The 24,914-nt window shown below is 41.6% G+C and overlaps 1 protein-coding gene across 1 annotated transcript in view; it reads left to right on the top strand.

Annotated features, from left to right (window-relative positions):
• The window catches only part of LRRC9 (leucine rich repeat containing 9), a 716,419-nt gene that overhangs the window by 254,357 nt on the left and 437,148 nt on the right, over window positions 1–24,914 (top strand). Inside the window, exons 15-17 of the mRNA XM_053705244.1 lie at window positions 1,555–1,674; window positions 5,204–5,395; window positions 12,793–12,918. Of these exons, the coding sequence (XP_053561219.1) occupies window positions 1,555–1,674; window positions 5,204–5,395; window positions 12,793–12,918 (438 nt within the window). The remainder of the gene's footprint in view (window positions 1–1,554; window positions 1,675–5,203; window positions 5,396–12,792; window positions 12,919–24,914) is intronic.

The following is a 24,914-nucleotide window of genomic DNA, read 5'->3' as shown; positions in this document are numbered from 1 at the left end:
TTTAAACCTGTTGCTCCACCTTGGAGCTTAAATTTGGTTCTTAAAGTTCTTCAGGGGGTTCCGTTTGAACCTCTTCATTCCATAGATATCAAACTTTTATCTTGGAAAGTTCTTTTTTTGGTAACTATTTCCTCGGCTCGTAGAGTTTCCGAGTTATCTGCCTTACAATGTGATTCTCCTTATCTGATCTTCCATGCAGATAAGGTAGTTCTGCGTACCAAACCTGGGTTTTTACCTAAGGTGGTATCTAATAAGAATATCAATCAAGAGATTGTTGTTCCGTCTTTGTGTCCTAATCCTTCTTCAAAGAAGGAACGTCTATTACACAATCTGGACGTGGTTCGTGCTTTAAAGTTTTACTTACAAGCTACTAAAGATTTTCGTCAAACATCTGCTTTGTTTGTTGTCTACTCTAGACAGAGGAGAGGTCAAAAGGCTTCGGCAATTTCTCTTTCTTTTTGGCTAAGAAGCATAATCCGCTTAGCCTATGAGACTGCTGGCCAGCAGCCTCCAGAAAGGATTACAGCTCATTCTACTAGGGCTGTGGCTTCCACTTGGGCCTTTAAAAATGAGGCTTCTGTTGAACAGATTTGCAAGGCGGCGACTTGGTCTTCGCTTCATACTTTTTCAAAATTCTACAAATTTGATACTTTTGCTTCTTCGGAGGCTATTTTTGGGAGAAAGGTTTTACAGGCAGTGGTACCTTCCCTTTAAGTACCTGCCTTGTCCCTCCCTTCATCCGTGTACCTTAGCTTTGGTATTGGTATCCCACAAGTAATGGATGATCCGTGGACTGGATACACCTTACAAGAGAAAACATAATTTATGCTTACCTGATAAATTTATTTCTCTTGTGGTGTATCCAGTCCACGGCCCGCCCTGTCATTTTAAGGCAGGTATTTTTTAATTTTAAACTACAGTCTCCACTGCACCCTATGGTTTCTCCTTTCTCTGTGTGTTTTCGGTCGAATGACTGGATATGGCAGTTAGGGGAGGAGCTATATAGACAGCTCTGCTGTGGGTGTCCTCTTGCAACTTCCTGTTGGGAATGAGAATATCCCACAAGTAATGGATGATCCGTGGACTGGATATACCACAAGAGAAATAAATTTATCAGGTAAGCATAAATTATGTTTTTGCAATATGTTAAAGCCCTCTCTGGCACCTACTGGGTTAATTCCCTATAACCCTAATCCTTAACCTTATCTGAAATCAAAATCATTGATCGAGGACATTTTTTACCGCCGTACACAAGATCCCCTCCTGCACCACTGTAACATGGTGGCCGAATACCATAAAAAAGTAATAACAATGTTTTCATTCTTCTCTGGATGAAGAACACAAAACAGAATGCTTACAATCTTTTAATACTGTTTTTTCTAGTTCTATTTTCAATTCAGCAACTTATTTGGGTTACGGATCAGGATGAATATATTGCTACAATATGTGTGTATGGTGATAAGGATATGAGCCTTCTTCATACTTAGTCTTTTATATATTTGCCTCGAATGGTAATTTAATGCATCAGTAACATTTTAATCTTGTTTTGAACAGGTTCTCAACTTACACGGCAATGGTTTGAGTAAACTGAGGGAGATTTCACGGTTAAATGGACTCCAAAAGCTTGTTATAAGTTTTAATGACTTCTCAAGTCTTGAAGATGTTTCATTCCTGGTCAGTAGCTTTCATCTATTCTCTTATTTGTTTGGCAGGAAATTGTTGTGTGTTAGTTTATACAAAGCACAAAAGGGAAAGGCTGAACCCCAGTTCTGAAAGCATATAATCATTTTACCGCAGCCTTAGAATCTGCATTATCACAATGCCAGAAAATCTGCAAGCTGTGCTTATGACAGTAGCACTGCAGCTCTTAAAAATTAAACTTTCCTGATTCAGATAGAGTGTACTGTTTTATAAAAAAAAATCCAATTTACTTAAAGGAAGGCATTTAAAGGGACAGTCTAGTCCAAAATAAACTTTCATGATTCAGATAGGGCATGTAATTTTAACCAACTTTCTAATTTACTTGTATCACCAATTTTGCTTTGTTCTCTTGGTAGGTATTCTTAGTTGAAAGCTAAACCTAGGAGGTTCATGTGCTAATTTCTTAGACCTTGAAGGCCGCCTCTTATCTGAATGCATTTTGACAGTTTTTCACCACTAGAGGGTTTTAGTTCATGTGTATCATATAGATAACATTGTGCTCACATACATGGAGTTACCTAGGAGTCAACACTGACTGGCTAAAATGCAAAGCTGTCAAAAGAATTGAAATAAGGGGGCAGTTTGCAGAGGCTTAGATACAAGATAATCACAGAGGTAAAAAAGTGTATTAATATAACTGTATTGGTTATGCAAAATTGGGAATGGGTAATAAAGGGATTATCTATCTTTTTAACCCCTTGAGTGCTAATGACAGCTCTGAGCCATCACAGAGTTTCCCACTCTGGTGCTAATGACGGCTCAGAGCCGTCACTAGCACTCTCCCACCTTGAGGGAGATCTGGGGGCTCCCACCCGCTCCTACCCCGGCGATCGTGCCTGTAGAATAACAGGCATCGCCGGGGCTTCCAGTTTTGCGTGGTGACGTCATGCGCAATAACGTGATTACGTTACCACGCAACTTTATACTTTACAATGTTAAGTATAGGAGCAGGGGGCATGCTGCTTAGAAGCCTGTATCTCAGGCATCTAAGCAGCTACAGACCCCCAAGACCAACCATTGGAAAGGTAATCGCATAACCCTTTCAACAGTGTAAGTCTTGGGGGTCTGGGGGAAAAAAAAAAGTTAAAACATTTTTGTTCAAAAAATAAAAAAATCATCTCAGCCCCTGCCTGGTATCACAGCTAGCGGGCAGCACTACTCTGCCCCCATTTATCTTTGCACATGCTGCCAGCTGTCAATCACCCCAGTCGGTGAGAAATGCCACTTTAGAATTGGTGTAGTTGGTTAAGAAGCTGCTTCTTAACGATCGGCTGCAGGATCGCACATGCATGGAGAGAACTCAAGCAATATCTTTGGGCCCTTTTTTAAGAATTATATTGTAACATAATTTTCTTTCCTTTACATCCAGAACCTGCATAGCTAGAAACTGTTTTCAAGCTAAAATTTGCTTTCCTAAAATGACTTTAGGGACCTCATAGTACTGATGAGACTTCTTAGATAATCTCATCAGAGTAGAGAGCTTTATTGGGCCCTTAGTTCCTTCCCATGGTAGGCTCAGGAGTGTGCATGTGTCTTGAGCTCTGGGTGTTTAACATTGTTACATTGTTGCAAGCAAAGCAGTTACATAGTGCACGCTCCTTGGTATGCTCTCATGGAAAGGCGCTACGTTTCAACAATCAGGGAAAGGTACATTTGATGATAGAAGTAGACTCTAAAGCTGTTTTTATTATAAAGGGACAGTTACGTGAAAATGAATCTTTCATGAGTCACATAGAACATGCAGTTTTAAACAACTTTATCATTTACTTCTAATATTTAATTTGTGTTGTTCTCTTGGTATTTTTTGTTGAAAAGCATACCTAGGTAGGCTCCGGAGCAGCAATGCAGTACTGGAAGCTAGCTGCTGATTGGTGGCTGCACATATATGCCTCTTGTCATTTGCTCACCCTTGTGCTCAGTTAGCTGCTAGTAGTACGTTGCTGATCCTTCAGCAAAGGATGCCAAGAGAATGAAGCAAATTCGATTATAGAAGTAAATTGGGACGTTTAAACCTGTGTGATTCTATCTGACTCATGAAAGAAAACATTTGTGGTTTATGTCCCTTTAATAATATACAGATGCTCATCTGCAAATCTCTCCCCACATGTTCTCTGCATTAATAGCAGCTCTTTTTGATTAAATTGTTTGCACATTTTCTATGAAAAGAGAGTAAAAATATGTCAAAATAATATATACCAGTTGTCTATTGTGAAGCATTTGGTATCTGAAGATGATTTGTTGTTTGTTGTGTAAACGGACAGACCTAGGTCTAAGCCTTTAGATCAGGGGGGTCAAACTCATTTTCCATACAAGTACAACTCACGTGGGCCGCACACTACCTACATATCTTGCCATTGCTAAACACAGCAGTGACATTTGCTATAACTGTATATGTTGCAAAAGATCGTGTTCTGTAACTTACTCTGGTTTTATGAAAGCTCTCTAATGCTTTTAAGAAAGTGACACACACGCTCCATCTGGTTGCTCTCCCAGATAATATAAATATATATAAAGTATTTATCAAATATAAAGTATGTGATTTTAGTTAAAGAGAAAAGGAACGGGCAAAAATGATGAGTGAAATCAGTGCTGCAATAGTAATGAACACATATAAAGAAGTGCTGCATGTGTCAAATAAATCGTTAGGCACATATCTTTGTTTGTGTTGCCTTTTTCCTTTTTTTTTTTTTTTTTTATAATCATGAGGCTCGTTAAAGTTTCAGGGATTTTAATAATCTCACTACCGTAGCTCAGCTGCTCACTATACAATGAGGGAATCGCAGTGCCGGAATAAACGAGTACAGTCATTGTAATGGAGAGCTGAATGGAGGCTAACAGTAAGCGCGCTCGCTCTTTAAGTAATAAGCAGATTATAATTATTATTTTTCATGGAGGTGTCATGGGCCACAAAAAATGAGGTCATCAGGGGCCGCATGAGGCCCGCGGGCCACCAGTTTTTCACCCCTTATTTAGATTGTATGTAAATAACATGCTACAAAACTGCATACACTAAGACTTAAATAATGTACATTGCTTATTATTGCTTTTGGCTACTGTGCAATGGGATGCAACCTAAGGCTTTCATTATTCTTCCTGTATTTCATTTACAGTTAGCATTGCCACTTGTCAGTTAAGATAATTAGCTAAATGGTTTTTTTTCTCCATCAGTGCATTTTAGTTGAGATTAGAAGCATATTTGCATTGCACATATTACACATTAGCTAAAAGGCTGCTAGTAAAACATATCAGTGCTTCACAGAACGTCCGCAGACTTCTCACGTTTATAGCATTTACTAAAAGCATTTCTGCTAATACAATTGTTTCTCAAAATGGTTCTAATCAAAACTTAAATGCACCATTGCTTACTCCAGTTTTGCCTAGAATGTTATACATCATGCAGTTTTATTGCCAGTTTGGTTCTAAACTTGTTGTCTTCTGTATGTTAATAACAAATGAAAAGAAAAAAACAACTGACACTTCCTTTGAATGTCCATCTCTGCAGAATAACTTGGAATACTTAGATGCCAGCTTTAACTCTGTGACTTCTCTGGACGGATTTAAAGGACTGGGAAAGCTGAAGCACTTAGATCTAAGTTGGAACCAGTTGTCAAAGACCAGAGAAGAAATAAACACCTTACGTAAAAGCACAACCCAGCTGTTATCGCTGGATATACGGCATAACCCATGGCACAAGGTCAGAAAGAGCAATGCATTAGTAAAGTACATTGCATTACTTGTGTTTGTTCTGGTTTGCACCTGAGTGAACACTCATCCTGAGGTTCAGCTGTTGGGTCCATTTATTCTGTAGGATGTAGATGAGCGGTGTCAATTTTTTTCATTCTTCCAATCCCACTCATTAGTGCGTTTAGTTGCTTTCCTCCCTCTTCTAAGAGACTGCACTGCATAGTATAGCCGACTAATCATGGGTCAGAACTTGTGATGGGTTTGTCATTGGAGTAAGTGTTACTAAACAAAAGAAGATGACACAATTTATTCCACATGGTATTGTGGCAACGTTAGAGCCTGTGTCTGGCATTTAATATCCTTATAGATTTCTTATCATAGCTATGACCTACAGCTGCCACCAGCCACATCTTGTTGTATCATTGTTGGTGTTACGTCCAAAAAGATCCTTGTTTCTCTAAACTAGTAAAGAATGAAGTTTTCCAAATAAATAAAGGAATTGGGTGAGTGTATAAATAGATGACATTTTGTCAAATGTATAGGATGGATTTTAATTCAAATAGTTTGTTTTTTTACACAACACTAGTTTGGATAGGAGGAAGAGTATGTATTCATTGTGAAAATGAGTTTTAACCCCCAAATGTTATTTAAAAAGTAATTAGTTCTGATGCTTTATCGCATATTCCACTCCCCCAAGTTTTTTTTTTTCTTAAATATTCTGGGATGCTCAAAATGCCCCCCCCCTTTTAATGTGACTCTTAGATGTGTTGTTTTGGTCGTGCACTGAATTCCCAATGTCAAGCCTGTAAGTAATATCTTAAATAAAATCCCTTATCGAAAGCATATTAAACTAAGACTAGATTAAATATGCTATTATATAACTGCCAAAAAATCCATTATAGCTGCTTCTGTGTGGCTACTCACTCCTCTGAATGTAATAATCATATTTCTTTATCAAACAGCATATACTTTCTCCAACATAGGTGTGTCCGGTCCACGGCGTCATCCTTACTTGTGGGATATTCTCTTCCCCAACAGGAAATGGCAAAGAGCCCAGCAAAGCTGGTCACATGATCCCTCCTAGGCTCCGCCTACCCCAGTCATTCTCTTTGCCGTTGTACAGGCAACATCTCCACGGAGATGGCTTAGAGTTTTTTAGTGTTTAACTGTAGTTTTTATTATTCAATCAAGAGTTTGTTATTTTAAAATAGTGCTGGTATGTACTATTTACTCTGAAACAGAAAAGAGATGAAGATTTCTGTTTGTATGAGGAAAATGATTTTAGCAACCGTTACTAAAATCCATGGCTGTTCCACACAGGACTGTTGAGAGGAATTAACTTCAGTTGGGGGAACAGTGAGCAGTCTTTTGCTGCTTGAGGTATGACACATTCTAACAAGACGATGTAATGCTGGAAGCTGTCATTTTCCCTATGGGATCGGTAAGCCATTTTATTCACACAGTAAATAAGGGCTTCACAAGGGCTTATTAAGACTGTAGACATTTTCTGGGCTAAATCGATCATATTTACACATATTTAGCCTTGAGGAATCATTTAATCTGGGTATTTTTTGTAAAATAATATCGGCAGGCACTGTTTTAGACACTTTACTCTATTGGGGCTTTCCCTAATCATAGTCAGAGCCTCATTTTCGCGCCGGTATGGCGCACTTGTTTTTGAGAACAGCATGACATGCAGCTGCATGTGTGTGGAGCTCTGATACATAGAAAAGTCTTTCTGAAGGCATTATTTGGTATCGTATTCCCCTTTGGGCTTGGTTGGGTCTCAGCAAAGCAGATTCCAGGGACTGTAAAGGGGTTAAATATAAAAACGGCTCCGGTTCCGTTATTTTAAGGGTTAAAGCTTCCAAATTTGGTGTGCAATACTTTTAAGGCTTTAAGACACTGTGGTGAAATTTTGGTGAATTTTGAACAATTCCTTCATACTTTTTCGCAATTGCAGTAATAAAGTGTGTTCAGTTTAAAATTTAAAGTGACAGTAACGGTTTTATTTTAAAACGTTTTTTGTGCTTTGTTATCAAGTTTATGCCTGTTTAACATGTCTGAACTACCAGATAGATTGTGTTCTGACTGTGGGGAAGCCAAGGTTCCTTCTCATTTAAATAGATGTGATTTATGTCATAAAAAAATTTTAGTAAAAATGATGCCCAAGATGATTCCTCAAGTGAGGGGAGTAAGCATGGTACTGCATCATCCCCTCCTTCGTCTACACCAGTTTTGCCCATACAGGAGGCCCCTAGTACATCTAGCGCGCCAATACTCCTTACTATGCAACAATTAACGGCTGTAATGGATAATTCTATCAAAACATTTTAGCCAATATGCCCACTTATCAGCGAAAGCGCGACTGCTCTGTTTTAGAAAATACTGAAGAGCATGAGGACGCTGATGATATTGTTTCTGAAGGGCCCCTACACCAGTCTGAGGGGGCCAGGGAGGTTTTGTCTGAGGGAGAAATTTCAGATTCAGGAAAAATTTCTCAACAAGCTGAACCTGATGTGATTACTTTTAAATTTAAGTTGGAACATCTCCGCGCTCTGCTTAAGGAGGTGTTATCCAATTTGGATGATTGTGATTATCTGGTTATTCCAGAAACACTAAGTAAAATGGACAAGTTCCTAGAGGCCCCGGGGCCCCCCGAAGCTTTTCCTATACTCAAGCGGGTGGCGTACATTGTTAATAAAGAATGGGACAGGCCCGGTGTACCTTTCGTACCTCCCCCCATATTTAAAAAATTGTTTCCTATAGTCGACCCCAGAAAGGACTTATGGCAGACAGTCCCCAAGGTCGAGGGGGCGGTTTCTACTCTAAACAAGCGCACCACTATACCCATAGAAGATAGTTGTGCTTTCCAAGATCCTATGGATAAAAAATTAGAAGGTTTGCTAAAAAAGATGTTTGTTCAGCAAGGTTACCTTCTACAACCAATTGCATGCATTGTCCCTGTCACTACAGCCGCGTGTTTCTGGTGAGATGAGCTAGAAAAGGCGATTATTAGTAATTCTTCTTCTTATGAGGAGATTATGGACAGAATTCGTGCTCTTAAATTGGCTAATTCTTTCACCCTAGACGCCACCTTGCAATTGGCTAGGTTAGCGGCGAAAAATTCTGGGTTTGCTATTGTGGCGCGCAGAGCGCTTTGGTTAAAATCTTGGTCAGCGGATGCGTCTTCCAAGAACAAATTGTTTGACATTCCTTTCAAGGGGAAAACACTGTTTGGCCCTGACTTGAAAGAGTTTATCTCTGATATCACTGGGGGCAAGGGCCGCGCCCTTCCTCAGAATAGGTCTTTCAAGGCCAAAAATAAACCTAATTTTCGTCCCTTTCGCAGAAACGGACCAGCCCCAAGTGCTACGTCCTCTAAGCAGGAGGGTAATACTTCTCAAGCCAATCCAGCCTGGAGACCAAGGCAAGGCTGGAACAAAGGAAAGCAGGCCAAGAAACCTGCCACTGCTCCCAAGACAGCATGAGATGCGGGCCCCCGATCCGGGACCGGATTTGGTGGGGGGCAGACTCTCTCTCTTCACTCAGGCTTGGGCAAGAGATGTTCTGGATCCTTGGGCGCTAGAAATAGTCTTCCAAGGTTATCTTCTGGAAGTGATTCATCCTGTTCCATTAAAAGAACGAGGGATGGGGTTCTACTCCAATCTGTTCGTAGTTCCCAAAAAAGAGGGAACGTTCAGACCAATCTTAGATCTCAAGATCCTAAACAAGTTTCTCAAGGTTCCATCGTCCAAAATGGAAACCATTCGAACAATCCTTCCATCCAGGAAGGTCAATTCTTGACCACGGTGGATTTAAAGGATGCGTATCTACATATTCCTGTCCACAAGGAACATCATCGGTTCCTAAGGTTCGCATTCCTGGACAAGCATTACCAGTTCGTGGCGCTTCCTTTCGGATTAGCCACTGTTCCAAGGATTTTCACAAAGGTACTGGGGTCCCTTCTGGCGGTGCTAAGACCAAGGGGCATTGCTGTAGTACCTTACTTGGACGACATTCTGATTCAAGCGTCGTCCCTTCCTCAAGCAAAGGCTCACACGGACATAGTCCTGGCCTTTCTCGGATCTCACGGATGGTAAGTGAACGTGGAAAAGAGTTCTCTATCTCCGTCGACAAGAGTTCCCTTCTTGGGAACAATAATAGACTCCTTAGAAATGAGGATTTTTCTGACAGAGACCAGAAAACCAAAACTTCTAAACTCTTGTCGGATACTTCCTTCCGTTCCTCTTCCTTCCATAGCGCAGTGCATGGAAGTGATAGGTTTGATGGTAGCGGCAATGGACATAGTTCCTTTTGCGCGCATTCATCTAAGACCATTTCAATTGTGTATGCTCAGTCAGTGGAATGGGGACTATACAGACTTGTCTCCGAAGATACAAGTAAATCAGAGGACCAGAGACTCACTCCGTTGGTGGCTGTCCCTGGACAACCTGTCGCAAGGGGTGACCTCCCGCAGACCAGAGTGGGTCATTGTCACAACCGACGCCAGTCTGATGGGCTGGGGCGCGGTCTGGGGATCCCTGAAAGCTCAGGGTCTTTGGTCTCGGGAAGAATCTCTTCTACCGATAAATATTCTGGAACTGAGAGCGATATTCAATGCTCTCAAGGCTTGGCCTCAGCTAGCGAGGGCCAAGTTCATACGGTTTCAATCAGACAACATGACGACTGTTGCGTACATCAACCATCAGGGGGGAACAAGGAGTTCCCTGGCGATGGAAGAAGTGACCAAAATCATTCAATGGGCGGAGACTCGCTCCTGCCACCTGTCTGCAATCCACATCCCAGGAGTGGAAACTTGGGAAGCGGATTTTCTGATTCGTCAGACATTGCATCCGGGGGTGTGGGAACTCCATCCGGAAATCTTTGCCCAAATCACTCAACTGTGGGGCATTCCAGACATGGATCTGATGGCCTCTCGTCAGAACTTCAAGGTTCCTTGCTACGGGTCCAGATCCAGGGATCCCAAGGCGACTCTAGTAGATGCACTAGTAGCACCTTGGACCTTCAACCTAGCTTATGTATTCCCGCCGTTTCCTCTCATCCCCAGGCTGGTAGCCAGGATCAATCAGGAGAGGGCGTAGGTGATCTTGATAGCTCCTGCGTAACCACGCAGGACTTGGTAGGCAGATCTGGTGAATATGTCATCGGCTCCACCATGGAAGCTACCTTTGAGACGAGACCACCTTGTTCAAGGTCCGTTCGAACATCCGAATCTGGTCCTACTCCAGCTGACTGCTTGGAGATTGAACGCTTGATCTTATCAAAGCGAGGGTTCTCAGATTCTGTTATTGATACTCTTGTTCAGGCCAGAAAGCCTGTAACTAGAAAAATTTACCACAAAATATGGAAAAAATATATCTGTTGGTGTGAATCTAAAGGATTCCCTTGGGACAAGGTAAAGATTCCTAGGATTCTATCCTTTCTTCAAGAAGGATTGGAGAAAGGATTATCTGCAAGTTCCTTGAAGGGACAGATTTCTGCCTTGTCTGTGTTACTTCACAAAGAGCTGGCAGCTGTGCCAGATGTTCAAGCCTTTGTTCAGGCTCTGGTTAGAATCAAGCCTGTTTACAAACCTTTGACTCCTCCTTGGAGTCTCAACTTAGTTCTTTCAGTTCTTCAGGGGGTTCCGTTTGAACCCTTACATTCCGTTGATATTAAGTTATTATCTTGGAAAGTTTTGTTTTTGGCTGCAATTTCTTCCGCTAGAAGAGTTTCAGAATTATCTGCTCTGCAGTGTTCTCCTCCTTATCTGGTGTTCCATGCAGATAAGGTGGTTTTACGTACTAAACCTGGTTTTCTTCCAAAAGTTGTTTCTAACAAAAACATTAACCAGGAGATAGTCGTGCCTTCTTTGTGTCCGAAACCAGTTTCGAGGAAGGAACGTTTGTTGCACAATTTGGATGTTGTTCGCGCTCTAAAATTCTATTTAGATGCTACAAAGGATTTTAGACAAACATCTTCCTTGTTTGTTGTTTATTCTGGTAACAGGAGAGGTCAAAAAGCAACTTCTACCTCTCTCTCTTTTTGGATTAAAAGCATCATCAGATTGGCTTACGAGACTGCCGGACGGCAGCCTCCTGAAAGAATCACAGCTCATTCCACTAGGGCTGTGGCTTCCACATGGGCCTTCAAGAACGAGGCTTCTGTTGATCAGATATGTAGGGCAGCGACTTGGTCTTCACTGCACACTTTTACCAAATTTTACAAGTTTGATACTTTTGCTTCTTCTGAGGCTATTTTTTGGGAGAAAGGTTTTGCAAGCCGTGGTGCCTTCCATTTAGGTGACCTGATTTGCTCCCTCCCTTCATCCGTGTCCTAAAGCTTTGGTATTGGTTCCCACAAGTAAGGATGACGCCGTGGACCGGACACACCTATGTTGGAGAAAACAGAATTTATGTTTACCTGATAAATTACTTTCTCCAACGGTGTGTCCGGTCCACGGCCCGCCCTGGTTTTTTAATCAGGTCTGATAATTTATTTTCTTTAACTACAGTCACCACGGTATCATATGGTTTCTCCTATGCAAATATTCCTCCTTAACGTCGGTCGAATGACTGGGGTAGGCGGAGCCTAGGAGGGATCATGTGACCAGCTTTGCTGGGCTCTTTGCCATTTCCTGTTGGGGAAGAGAATATCCCACAAGTAAGGATGACGCCGTGGACCGGACACACCGTTGGAGAAAGTAATTTATCAGGTAAACATAAATTCTGTTTTTATGGTGAGCAAAGATTTTCCTTATGAATACAGTGCTGTCACTTACTGTTCTACGTCTTTTCTTTAACACTTGGGGAACATGTTATATATAGAACACTGACTGGCATCGGTAATTAGCTTATGCAGTCCGTTTTGAAAAATAGCCAGCTGATGTTTTTTTTGTACATATGACTACTTATTACTGTGTTTTGTTAAATCAGTTATCAGATAAGCACATTTGTATCTATTATGTCAAATTATTTGACTTTGTATCGTATCATTTTCGTTATACATATTCTGAAGTCTAATGGACTGAGTTCATTATCAGAATAGTGAAAAGAATGATATAGCGTACTATTTGCTTCTCCCTATTGTACCACAGCCTAGATCTACAATGAGTAGATAATGTTTTTTTCTCTAATAATGATCATCTAATTTGCCTAAGAGCAAAAATTGCATATGTCCTTGTTTATAACTTCTGAATGCAAGGCCTTGAATTAATGACCTGGTTTCATCAAATTTTCTCAGCGGGAGAAGACTATAATGCCCCCCCCCCTTTTTTTTTAAACAAAAAAAAAAACCAGTATCATTATTTCACTTACAAAACACTGTCATGGAAAGAAAATATTCTGTTGTAAAATGTGTTAAAAGATTTTCGAGATATTATATAACCCCACTGTGCTTTGTTAGCCATCTTTAGTACACAAGACTGCAGTTGGAAGATTAAGGTCGCTTATTCAACTGAACGGAACCATCATAAGTGAAGGAGAGATTTCTGAGGCCTTACAGGTTTTTGCTGGATCCAGAATTACTCAGGTTAAAATAATACGATCCTTTGGTTAGACACTGTTATACGTTTAATATAAATCATTGCATGTTACTTAAAGGACACATTGTACTTAAATATTCTGTCAATCACATAAAAGAGCAGAATTTTAAACATGTTGTTTTTTTATTTTTTCTCAAAATGTTTGAAGTAAGTTACACTGGAACTAACACAGTTGTATCAGTTGTGTATGCCCAACTAATTCTCATAAAATTGTCAGGATGTACCTATTAGCCAGTTAAAATTAGCACTTAGAGCAAGATTTATCAAGCACAAGGAGATTTCTCTGAGTAATTCTCTTATGGGTTCTCCTCAGCTCACCTTTACAGAAGCGCATCTGTGCACTCAAATTTATCAAGAAAATGTTGTTTAGCGCTTCTCCGTATGCGAGCTGAGGAGATATAAAGTTACATTTCTCCAGTCAGATTTGTATCTGCTCCTAATTTATCAATGAAAATAAGCAACTATTCGTATTTGAACCAATAGTAATATTTATACAGCCCCACTAGTGGCTTTGTTAACGCCCCTCTTCAACAAACTGTCATGGAAGAAAATGGATCTGTTTTCATTATTTTGCGTTTTTTTTATATATTATTTTTGCACCCCAATAGATGTCATTTTTGTGACCTTTTATATATTATTTTTGCGCTCCAATGCATACTTTTTTCTTTCCTAAGATATGGAGAGGCCACAACGTCATCAATTACTTTTGGGAATATCACTCCTGGCCAGCAGGAGGAGGCAAATAGTACCACAGCAAAGCTGTTAAGGTCACTCCCCTACTCATAATCCCCATTCATTCCCTTTGCCTCTGTCAATAGAGGAGGTGAAGTTTTGGTGTCTGAAGAAAATTAGATTATTTCGCTTCAAGCGAGTTTTTGGGTCTAGCTGTAGTCTACGTCAATCTCTGCAGTTGTGGTGGCTTTAAAGCAGTTAGGAACTTGCAAGGTGGGCCTTGCTGCACTTTCCTAACATTTTGCTGCCCATGGTATAGAAAGCCAGAGTAGGTTTACTCTGTTCTTTCTCTTTTCTACAGGCCTCTGTAAGGAGTATGCACCCTTTCACGCCTTGTAAGCTGTCCTCCTGCCGGACAGCTGGTTGCAGGTAAGTGCTATTTGTCTTCTAGGTTGGGAGACTTGCACTTAGTATGTTCCCTGCTTCATTTAATTGGGACTCTATAAATCCTGGGTGAGGATTTGATTTAGGCAGGTTGCAGGCACTTTTTTTGGATACTGAGGAATTAAAGGGACAGTCAATTTTTTAAAAGATAGATAATCCCTTAATTAACAATTCCCCAGTTTTGCATAACCAACACAGTTATAATTATACACGTTTTACCTCTGTAATTACCTTGCACCTAAGCCTCAGCAGACTGCCCCCTTATTTCAGTTCTTTTGACAGACTTGCATTTTAGACAATCAGAGCTGTTTCCATGGTAAATTCATGTGCATGAGCTCAATGTTATCTATATGAAACACGTGAACTAATGACCTCTAGTGGTGAAAAACTATCAAAATGCATTTAGATTAGAGGCGGCCTTCAAGGTCTAAGAAATTAGCATATAAACCTCCTAGGTTTAGCTTTCAACTAAGAATATCAAGAGAACAAAGCAAAATTGGTGATAAAAGTAAATTGGAAAGTTGTTTAAAATTACATGTCCTATTTGAAACATGAAAGTTTTTTTGAACTTGACTGTCCCTTTAACTCCTTTTTGACATGAAGGGGTTAACTTATAATTTTGGCTCTTATTTTCTTCCCTGTGGGTCTTTAATATTTATTCAAAGCATAAGGGACTCTGTGTGGGTGTTTTGTGTGCAACTCGACTGACTAGTACTAGTTCAGATTGTAGTATTGCAGTAACAAGCGCCATTGCTCCGGTCTTGATTTTAGTAGGAGGAATCGACTGACTTCTGACATCAGTTTCTTTTTACTTTACTGGCTTTCTTTTGCACCTTTATGCGGCACAATCTATCCCTTCAGGTTATGTGACGCACTCTCTCAGTTTCAGGAGCGTTGTCGGCTAGGGTGTACGAGTGCGACAGAGCTCTGCATTTATTTCGACATTCGTCTTTGGCAAATGGGCAGGTAGGTGGAGATGTTGCTACTGAGGGAAATCGTAAAAGGTTTTTTTGAGCGTTACTCTCACTCTGCATTTAAAGTGTTTGCTTTTTTGAGCGCACATTCGCTCTTTCATACAAGCAATAGTACAACATTTTTTTTTCTTTGCTTAAAGAGACAGTTCTTAAAATTATAAGGGAAAGTTTTTTCTTTATTTATTTTGATTATTCCCTGCATTCTGGTCATGGAGCAAGATTCTTTGTCTTTTGGTAAATGCTTGCTGTGCTTTGAGGCACAAATTGTGTTGCACTTGCAATTTTCTTCTGCCTGTTTAACCACAACTATTGAAAATAAAAGCAGACAAACTTTTCATCCCAGGGAGTGGGCACTCCTTCCGGAGATGTTCTCCAGGTTAAGCCTCATGTGGGGGAGTTGGATCTGATGGCGGCTCGACAGAACGTCAAGCTTCCAAGGTATGGTTCAAGGTCGAGAGATCCGCAGGCCGCCCTGATAGATGCTCTGGCGGGTTCCTTGGGATTTCAGTCTGGCATATCTATTTCCTCTGTTTGCTCTCCTTCCACGAGTCTAGGAGAGAGCATCAGTAAATCTAATAGCTTCTGAGTGGCCTTGCAGGATCTGGTATGCAGACCTAGTGTATCCTAGTGGAACCTAATGTCATCTCTTCCACCTTGGAGGCTGCCTCTGAGGAAGGACCTTCTAACTCAGGGTCCTTTCTTTCATCATAATCTCGTTTCTCTGAAGCTCACTGCTTAGAGATTGAACACTTAGTTCTGTCTAGGCGTGGTTTTTCTGAGTCGGTCATTGAGACCATGATTGAGGCTCACAAGCCTGTTACTAGAAAGATTTACCATAAGGTATGGCGTAAATATCTTTATTGGTGTGAATCCAAGGGCTACTCTTGGAGTAGGATTAGGATTCCTAGAATTTTGTCTTTTCTCCAGGAAGGTCTGGAGAGGGGATTGTCAGTCATTTCTCTGAAGGGTCAGATTTCTGCGTTATCTATTTTGTTGCACAAGGGTCTGGTGGATATTCCAGATGATCAATCTTTTTGTCGAGCCCTGGTCAGAATCAGGCCTGTGTTTAAGTCTGCTGCTCCTCCTTGGAGCCTTAACCTTGTTCTTAGAGTTTTGCAGCAGGCTCCATTTGAGCCAATGCATTCCATAGATATTAAGTTATCTTGGAAGGTTTTGTTTCTTATTGCTATCTCTTCTGCTCGGAGAGTCTTGGAACTCTCGGCTTTGCAGTGCGATTCGCCTTACCTTATTTTTCATTCTGATAAAACGGTTCTTTGTACTTAATTGGGTTTTCTTCCTAAAGTGGTTTCAGATAGAAATATTAATCAGGAAATTGTTGTTTCTTCTCTATGTCCTAATCCTTTTTCTCATTAGGAGCGTTTGTTGCACAACTTGGATGTTGCTCTGAAATTCTATCTACAGTCAAGGATTTTTGACAGTCTTCTGCTCTGTTTGTTTGTTTCTCTGGAAAGCCTAAGGGTCAGAAAGCGACTACTTCTCTTTCTTTCTGGTTGAGAAATATAATACGGTTTGCTTATAATCGAATCTATGAGAAGCGCTCTATTTAGTGGCTAAAGACACTGTATTCACAATCTCATCAAATGAGCGGAGATTGAGGATCATTAATAGTTAAATAACTCTGTAGCAATATCCAAATGTTACTCAATATTACTGCAATGAGTGACCATATACCTTACAGGGCAGATAACAAACAACACTGTGGGTTATCCTAGATAGAATATATAGTGTACAAATTTATTTCATCAAACATTAATAAAACAAATGTAAAACAATTTCATATGTACTAGCAAACGAGTGCGCACTCTTCAATCCAATCAAAACGAAACAGTTAAACACATAAGCAGCTGTATAAGTAAATGACCATCTGATATGTGGTTTGTCCAATAGTCACGTGTTTCTTACTGGCCAGTAATATCCTTAGAATTTCGTCACCAGAAATTTAAAAGTTGAAGCGGTTACTTTGAAAATACATGTATTAGTCTGTATATGAACTGTTGCAAAATAAATTCAATTGTTTCCACTTTATATAACAGGCACGTAGTTTATATGAAAAACGCCAATCCTAGTAGCGGCTACAGAATAGTCTTATTATATTTCCAAAACAGAGTGGTAATTATGCCGTTAACTTTCCAAACATTGCTCTTCACACACCACTTATTCTCGCCCCTATCCGGCCTATATCGATCCCAATTACCTTGACTTCTAGTTGTACGTTAGGAAGTCCTGGGTTCACACAGATTCAGTGGTGGTTTTACATTACAGAACTACTATCATTGTTTTATTAATGTTTGATGAAATAAATTTGTACACTATATATTCTATCTAGGATAACCCACGGTGTTGTTTGTTATCTGCCCTGTAAGGTATATGGTCACTCATTACAGTAATATTGAGTAACATTTGGATATTGCTACAGAGTTATTTAACTATTAATTATCCTCAATCTCCGCTCATCATTTGATGAGATTGTGGATACAGTGTCTTTAGCCACTAAATAGAGCGCTTCTCATAGATTCAATTTTAACTTCATATATACCATTAACTGTCACACAGATACAGTATTGAGGAGCTTGACACTAACTCTCTTGGTGTGGGTAATTCTATTATTTAATACGGTTTGCTTATAAGACTGCTGGTCAGCAGCCTCCTGACAGAATTACGGGTCATTCCATGAGGGCTGTCTCTTCTTCTTGGGCTTTCAAAAATGAAGCTTCTGTGGAACAGATTGGCAAGGCTGCAACTTGGTCCTCATACTTTTTCCAAATTTTCCAAATTTGATACTTCCCAACAGTAATTGATGACGTAGTGGACTCTCCATATCTTAGGAAAGAAAACAAGATTGATGCTTACCTTTTATAAAAAAAGACAGATAATCCCTTTATTACCCATAAAAAAAACAAGGCCCAGTGTCAGCAGCTCGCCGCGAAAGTGTATCAGCCCAAGCGAACTTGGAAGCCTGCTCAGTCTTGGAACAGAACAAGAAGCCTACCGAGACAAAATCGGCATTAAGGGGCGGCCCCGACCGGTCTCCAGACCAAGTAGGGGGCAGATTGTCTCTCTTATCTTCCTGGTTGCAGGATGTTCAGGACCCTTGGGCTCTGGAGGTTGTCGCCCAAGGTTACAGGATAGGATTCAGGTCCCATCCGCCCAGGGGCAGATTCCTCCTGTCAAACCTGTCTTCAAGACCGGAAAAGAGAGAGGCCTTTCTAGAATGTGTGAGGGATCTCTCCTCTCTAGGTGTTATCGTACCTGTACCCCAAGCAGAAAGGGGTCTAGGGTACTATTCAAATCTTTTTGTGGTTCCAAAGAAAGAGGGCATGTTCCGCCCGAATCTGGTCCTAAAGTGTTTAAACAAGTTTCTGGCTGTTCCATCATTCAAAATGGAAAAAATCAGATCTATTCTGCCCCTAGTTCAAGAGGGGCAGTTCATGACAACACTAGACTTGAAGGACTCATGTTCCAATTCACAGTGACCACTTCAAGTTCCTGAAATATGCGTTTCTGGATCAACACTTCCCTTCAGTCTGGCGACGGCCCGACAGCCTTCACAAAGATTCTGGGGGTGCTACTTGCAGTTGCCAGATCCAGAGGCATTGCTGTGGGCCCTACCTGGAGGACATCCTAGTACACGTGCCGTCTATCAGTCTCGCAGAGGATAACTCGAGGGTTGTTCTTCTCTTGCTCCAATTTCAAGGTTGGAAAATCAACTCAGGAAAGAGTTCCCTGGTTCCCAGCAACAGGGTAGAGTTCCTGGGCACGATTATAGACCATGAAAATATATCTCACAGACCAACGACGCAGGAAGATTGCGTCCACCTGTCTTGTCCTTCAGTCCTTCTCGAGCCCCTCTGTGGCTCAGTGTATGGAGATGATCGGGCTCATGGTCTCCAGCATAGACGTCATTCCTTTCACCAGGTTCCATCTCAGACTTCTTCAATTGTACATGTTGAGACAGTGGAACGGCGATCATTCAGAGCTATCACTGCAGATATCCATGGATGCTCAGACTAGGGACTCCCTCTATTGGTGGCTGCGTCCGGAGCATCTGTCCATGGGGACATCCTTCTTGAGACCATCCTGGGAGATAGTGATCACGGACGCGAGTCTCGTAGGATGGGGAGCTGTTTGGGGGCCAGGATGGCACAAGGAAAATGGACCCGGGAGGAGTCTCTCCTTCTGATAAATATTCTGGAATTTCGAGCAATCTACAATGCTCTGAGAGCGTGGCCTCCTCTGGGGGGCGTTAAGCTTCATCAGATTCCAGACTGACAACATTACCTCAGTGGCTTACATCAACCATCAGGGGGGTACGAGGAGCTCCCTAGCAATGAGAGAGTTGTGTCTCGGATTTTGGAGTGGGCGGAGTCCCACAGCTGCTCGCTCTCAGCGATCCACATCCCAGGGGTGGACAACTGGGAAGCGGACTTTCTCAGCAGGCAATCCTTCCATCCGGGGGAATGGTCTCTTCACCCCAAAGTGTTTGCAGAGATTTGTCTCAGATGGGGTTCGCCGGAGATAGATCTCATGGCATCCAGACTCAATTGCAAGCTACCCCGATACGGGTCGAGGTCGAGGGATCCCCAGGCAGAGCTGATAGATGCCTTAGCGGTGCCTTGGTGATTCAGCCTAGCTTATATTTTTCTGCCATTACCACTTCTACCTCGTGTAGTGGCTCGCATCAAACAGGAGCGAGCTCCGGCCTTCCTGATTGCTCCATCCTGGCCGCGGAGGATGTGGTTTGCGGACCTGGTGGGGATGTCATCCTCTCCACCATGGAGGTTACCCTGTCGCAGGGATCTGCTGGAACAGGGTCCCTTTAAACATCAAAATCTAATTTCTCTGAGGCTGATTGTGTGGAGATTGAATGCTTAGTCTTAGCCAAGAGAGGTTTTTCTGAAAATGTAATTGACAGTCTAGTTCAGGCAAGGAAGCCAGGCACTCGTCGCATCTACCGTAAGGTGTGGAGGACTTGTCCTGGTGTGAGAAGCATGGATATCCTTGGCACAGGGTGAAGGTATCATGGATTTTGTCCTTTCTCCAGGAGGGTTTGGAGAAGGATCTTGCCACTAGTTCCTTAAAGGGTCAGATTTCGACATTATCAGTCTTTTGTTCAGGCTCTGTCTAGAATCAGGCCTGTATTTAGGCAGTGTGCTCCCCCATGGAGCTTAAACTTGGTCCTTAAGGTATTGCAGAGGCTTCCGTTTGAGCCTATGCATTCCATTGACATTAAGATTCTGTCCTGGAAGGTTCTCTTCCTGTTGGCTATTGCATCGGCACGCAGAGTATCTGAGCTAGCTGCCTTGCAATTCAAGCCTCCTTATCTGGTTTTTAATGCGGATAAGGCTGTTATTCGATTTGGGGTTTCTTCCTAAGGTGGTGTCTGACTGTAACATCAATCAGGAAATAATTGTTCCTTCTCTGTCTCCTAACCCTTCTTCTTTTTATAAGAAGAGGTTACTTCATAATCTGGATGTAGTCCGGGTGTTGAAGTTCTATCGTTAGGCTTCAAAGGATTTTAGACAGTCTACATCTCTTTTTGTGGTATTTTCCGGGAAGCGCAAGGGGCAGAGGGCCTCTTCTACTTCTTTGTCTTTTTAGTTGAGGAGCTTGATTCGCTTGGCCTATGAGACAGCGGGACATAAGCCTCCTCAGAGGATCATGGCTCATTCAACCGGAGCTGTGGCTTCGTCTTGGGCCTTTAAGAATGAGGCCTCTATGGAGCAGATTTGTAAGGCGGCTACCTGGTCATCCTTACACACTTTTACAAAGTTTTACAAATTTGATGTTTTTGCTTCTGCGGAAGCTTCTGCCGAAGCTGTTTTTCAGCATTTTTACCCTGCTGGTTTCATTCAATGTCTTCTAAGCTTGGGTATATGTTTCCCAAAAGTAATGAATGAAGCCGTGGACTCCCCTCCCCTTTAGATGGAAAACATAAATTATGCTTACCTGATAATTTTATTTCCATCGTGGGAGGTGAGACCATGGCTCCCGCCCGTAACTCCGGTGGGCGGACCTAAATTTAATTTATCTTCTGGTACCTTTTATACCCTGATATTTCTCCTACTGTTCCTTGTTCTCTCGGCAGAATGGCTGGGGGATGAGGAGAGTGGGTTAGGTATTTAAGCCTTTGGCTGGGGTGTCTTTGCCTTTTTCTGGTGGCCAGGTTCTTTATTCCCAAAAGTAATAATTGAAGCTGTGGACTCTCCTCCCCATGATGGAAATAAAATGATCAGGTAAGCATAATTTATGTTAGAGACAAACAATCTGTAAAAAAGATTGATACTTTCTTTAAGGCTGCCACATGTAGCCATCTTCATTCCCGGTTATTTATGCATTTTCTGAACTAATTAGCAAGGAACAAACCATGCATTCCCTTTGTTCTCTCTGCCAAATTCAAAAGCATGTTCACTTTACTCTCTTAAAAAATCAAGGTATGGGAGGCTATTCTAAGGTTTAATGGTGCTGCTACTATTATTATTATTATTATTATTATTATTATCAGTTATTTGTAGTGCACCAACAGATTCTGCAGCAATATAAACTAAGATATGATGTGCTTGAATTTTTCAAAGCTAGGGGAGAGTCTTGTGGACATGCAGACTTGCACAGAAAGTTCTTCAAAAGAGGGGCCATTCTGTAGAAGTCCTGTAGATGGGAATGTGAGAAGGTAACAAGAGAGAAGGAGAGGAGGACGAGGTCATTAGTAGAGCACAGGGGAAGGGAGGGGAGTATCTGGAGACAAGGTCAGAGATATAGGGGGAGCAGTGTTGCCAGTGAAACGATTTGCAGAGAAGGGCAGCAGATGAAGAGTGACATGTAAGGAAGATAAGCCTGACAGAGGCATTTATTATGGATTGTTTAGGTGATAGACTGCAGCTAGGGAGACCAGAGAGGATGGAGTTGCAATAGTCTAGGCAGGAAATGCTGAGAGAGTGGATTAAAATCTTAGTTGCTTCTTATGTCAAGGGAGTGTTGAATTTTGAAGATGTTTTTAAGGTGAAACATCAGGAATAGGCCAAAGACTGGATGTGAGGAGTGAAAGAAAGATCTGAGTCAAGTGTGTCCCCAAGACATCTGGCATGCAGGTTTGGGATAATGATATTATTAATAGTTATAGAAATATGGTGGTGAAGATTTTGGAAGAAGGGGGAAAATAAGGAGCTCAGTTTTGGAGAGATTTAACTTAAGGTAGTGAGAGGACATCCAAGATGAAATATGAGATACAGTTAGTGACACACATGGGTTAGCAAGGAAGGGGATATGTCTGGTGCTGAGATGTAGATTTGGGTGTCATAAGCATACAAATTATATTGAAACCCAGGGGATTTTAATAAGGAATCTAATGATGACATATTGTTTGAGAAGAGAAGAGGACCAAGGACAGATACTTGTGGCACCCCAACAGAAAGTGGTATAGGGGCACAGGATGCACGAGGGAAGGCTACAATAAAGGTACGGTTAGATAGTTAGAAGGAGAACCGTCAATGCCGAAGGATTGGAGGGTTTGGAGCAAAAGAGCGTGATCAACAGTATCAAAGGCTACAGATCGGAAACATAGAGTGTGTTGTGGTGGGTTGGGGATAAAAGAGTAGAGGTGTAGTTTGTGATGTGGGGGTGTGGCGGGTTTAGGGGTTAATAGAGTAGTGGGGTAGTTTGCGATGGGGGTTGAGGAGGGTTAGGGGTTAATAGAGTAGAGGGTTAGGGGTTAATAGAGTAGAGGGTTAGTTTGTGATGAGGGGGTGGGGCTGTTTAGTGGTTAAAAGAGGTTAGGGTAGTTTGGGATGTGGCGGTTTAGGGGTTAATAGAATAGTTTAGTGCAACTGTTTCCTCTGGACAAAACTCTTTACGAGACTAGAAATGTTGCGTAAAAAGTTTAAGCGTTAAATGTGATTGAGCAATCACATTTACTTTCAACTTGTAATACGAGCGGACATTACCACTAAATGCCGTCCATAGAAAATAGGGGGAATGTAAATTACCGCAAGTTCACGCAAACTAATTTGCAGTAATTTAAACAGCATGTCACTTGTAATATGGATTTGAGCATTAAGAACATCTAAATCCCGGGATTGTGTTTACGCTTCCTGCACTAACCATAGCGCTCCACTCATAATCTGGCCCCTCCAGGGAACCTTAATTTGGTTTTGAGGGTTCTTCTGGCTCATCGATTTGAACCTATGCATTGTCTGGATATTTAACTGTTGTCTTGAGAGGTTTTCTTTCTCTAGACTGTATCCTCGGCCAGAAGAGTATCCATGCTTTCTGCTCTATCTTGTGATTCTCCTTACCTGATTGCTTTTATCATGATAAAACAGTTTTAAGAACAAACTACTCTTTCCTTTCTAAACTTGTTTCTTTTGTAAACATAAAACAGAAAATTGTAGTCCCATCTCTCTGTTCAGCGTCACAAACAGCTAAAGAGAGATTACGTCATTACAACTTGTCTGTACTAAGGACCTTGAACTTTTATCTTCAAGCCACTAAAGAATGCAGAAATTCTTCTTCTTTTTTTTTTGACCATTTCTCCGGTCCCTGCAAGGAACAGAAAGCTACTGCAATGATCTAGGAAACTTGGCTTAAAGCTTTGATTTACTTAGATATAATAGTTGCAAGGAAGTCTTCCCCTAAACGGATAACTGCTCATTATACCAGAGCAGTTGCCACCTCTTGGGCTTCTAGAAATGAAGCTTCCATTAAACAGATTTGCAAGGCAGCTACTTGGTCATCTTTGCATACCTGGCCACCAGGAGGAGGCAAAGACACCCCAGCCAAAGGCTTAAATACCTCCCCTACTTCCTCATAGCCCCAGTCATTCTTTGCCTTTTGTCACAGGAGGTTGGCAGAAAAGTGTTAGAAGATTTCCTCTCTAAAGGAGGGTAGTACTATTTACAATGGGACTGGAGTTTTAAGTAGTCCTGTCAGCCTCTCAGTGAGAGCATGGATGAAAGTTAGAGTCCAGAGATGCAGGGAGAGTCTTTCTGCGAAAACCATCCCGACTCATATTAACAGCTCCATAAGCAATTAGTGTTGATGAGTTTCGCTGGCTGCTTTGTTCACTCAAGTCCATGTCAGAAGCAACTACTACTATCTGTCAAACTTGAAGGCTGCGGAGGAACCAAACTTTTTTTAGTTTTAGGAATTCTTCTTCTAAAGGAAGTTATTGCAAATTCAGAGGTTCCAGAGGCCAAATTGCCTGATGAACCTTTGATTCCTAAATTGGATAGAGTTTGAGGACAGGGTGGTACCTTACCTTTTCATGTTACTGTTAGATAGCGAACATTATTAAGAATGAATGGGACAGGATTGGATTCCTTTTCCCCCCTCTTCTTCTTTTAACAAATTGTTCCCGGTCCTGGACTCTCAATGGAGTTGTGAGGTTCCGTCCCTAACAGGGATGGCGCTATCTTTACCCTTGCTAAATGTACTACTATCCCGCTTGAATGGATAAAAGATGGAAACTCTGTTAAGAAAGATGTTTCAACATACGGGATTTTTGTTTCAACTGGCGTCGGCTGTTGCCGTGGTTGCTGGAACAGCTACCTACTGGTGTGACTACTTATGGGATTTGATCGAGGGGGAGGGTCCCCTCAACGTTAATCAGGAAAGAATTAAGGCCTTGAGGGTTGCTAACTATTTTATCTGTGATGCTAATAAGCAGATTATTCGCCTGAATGCTACGGCTTCAGCTTTTTCTGTTCAGGCCCATCGGGCTCTGGCTGAAGTCATGGTCTGCGAATATGACTTCTAAGTCTAGACTTCTTTCCCTCCCCTTTAAGGGATTGAGTTTGTTTGGTCCAGGTCTGGACTCATTTATCTCCATGATCACAGGGGGCAAGGGTGCCCTTCTACGGCAAGAGAATATGTACTAGTCT

This window comes from Bombina bombina, chromosome 1, assembly GCF_027579735.1.
Source record: "Bombina bombina isolate aBomBom1 chromosome 1, aBomBom1.pri, whole genome shotgun sequence".
NCBI lineage: Eukaryota > Metazoa > Chordata > Amphibia > Anura > Bombinatoridae > Bombina > Bombina bombina.
This window is presented reverse-complemented; position numbering and strand designations above follow the sequence as displayed.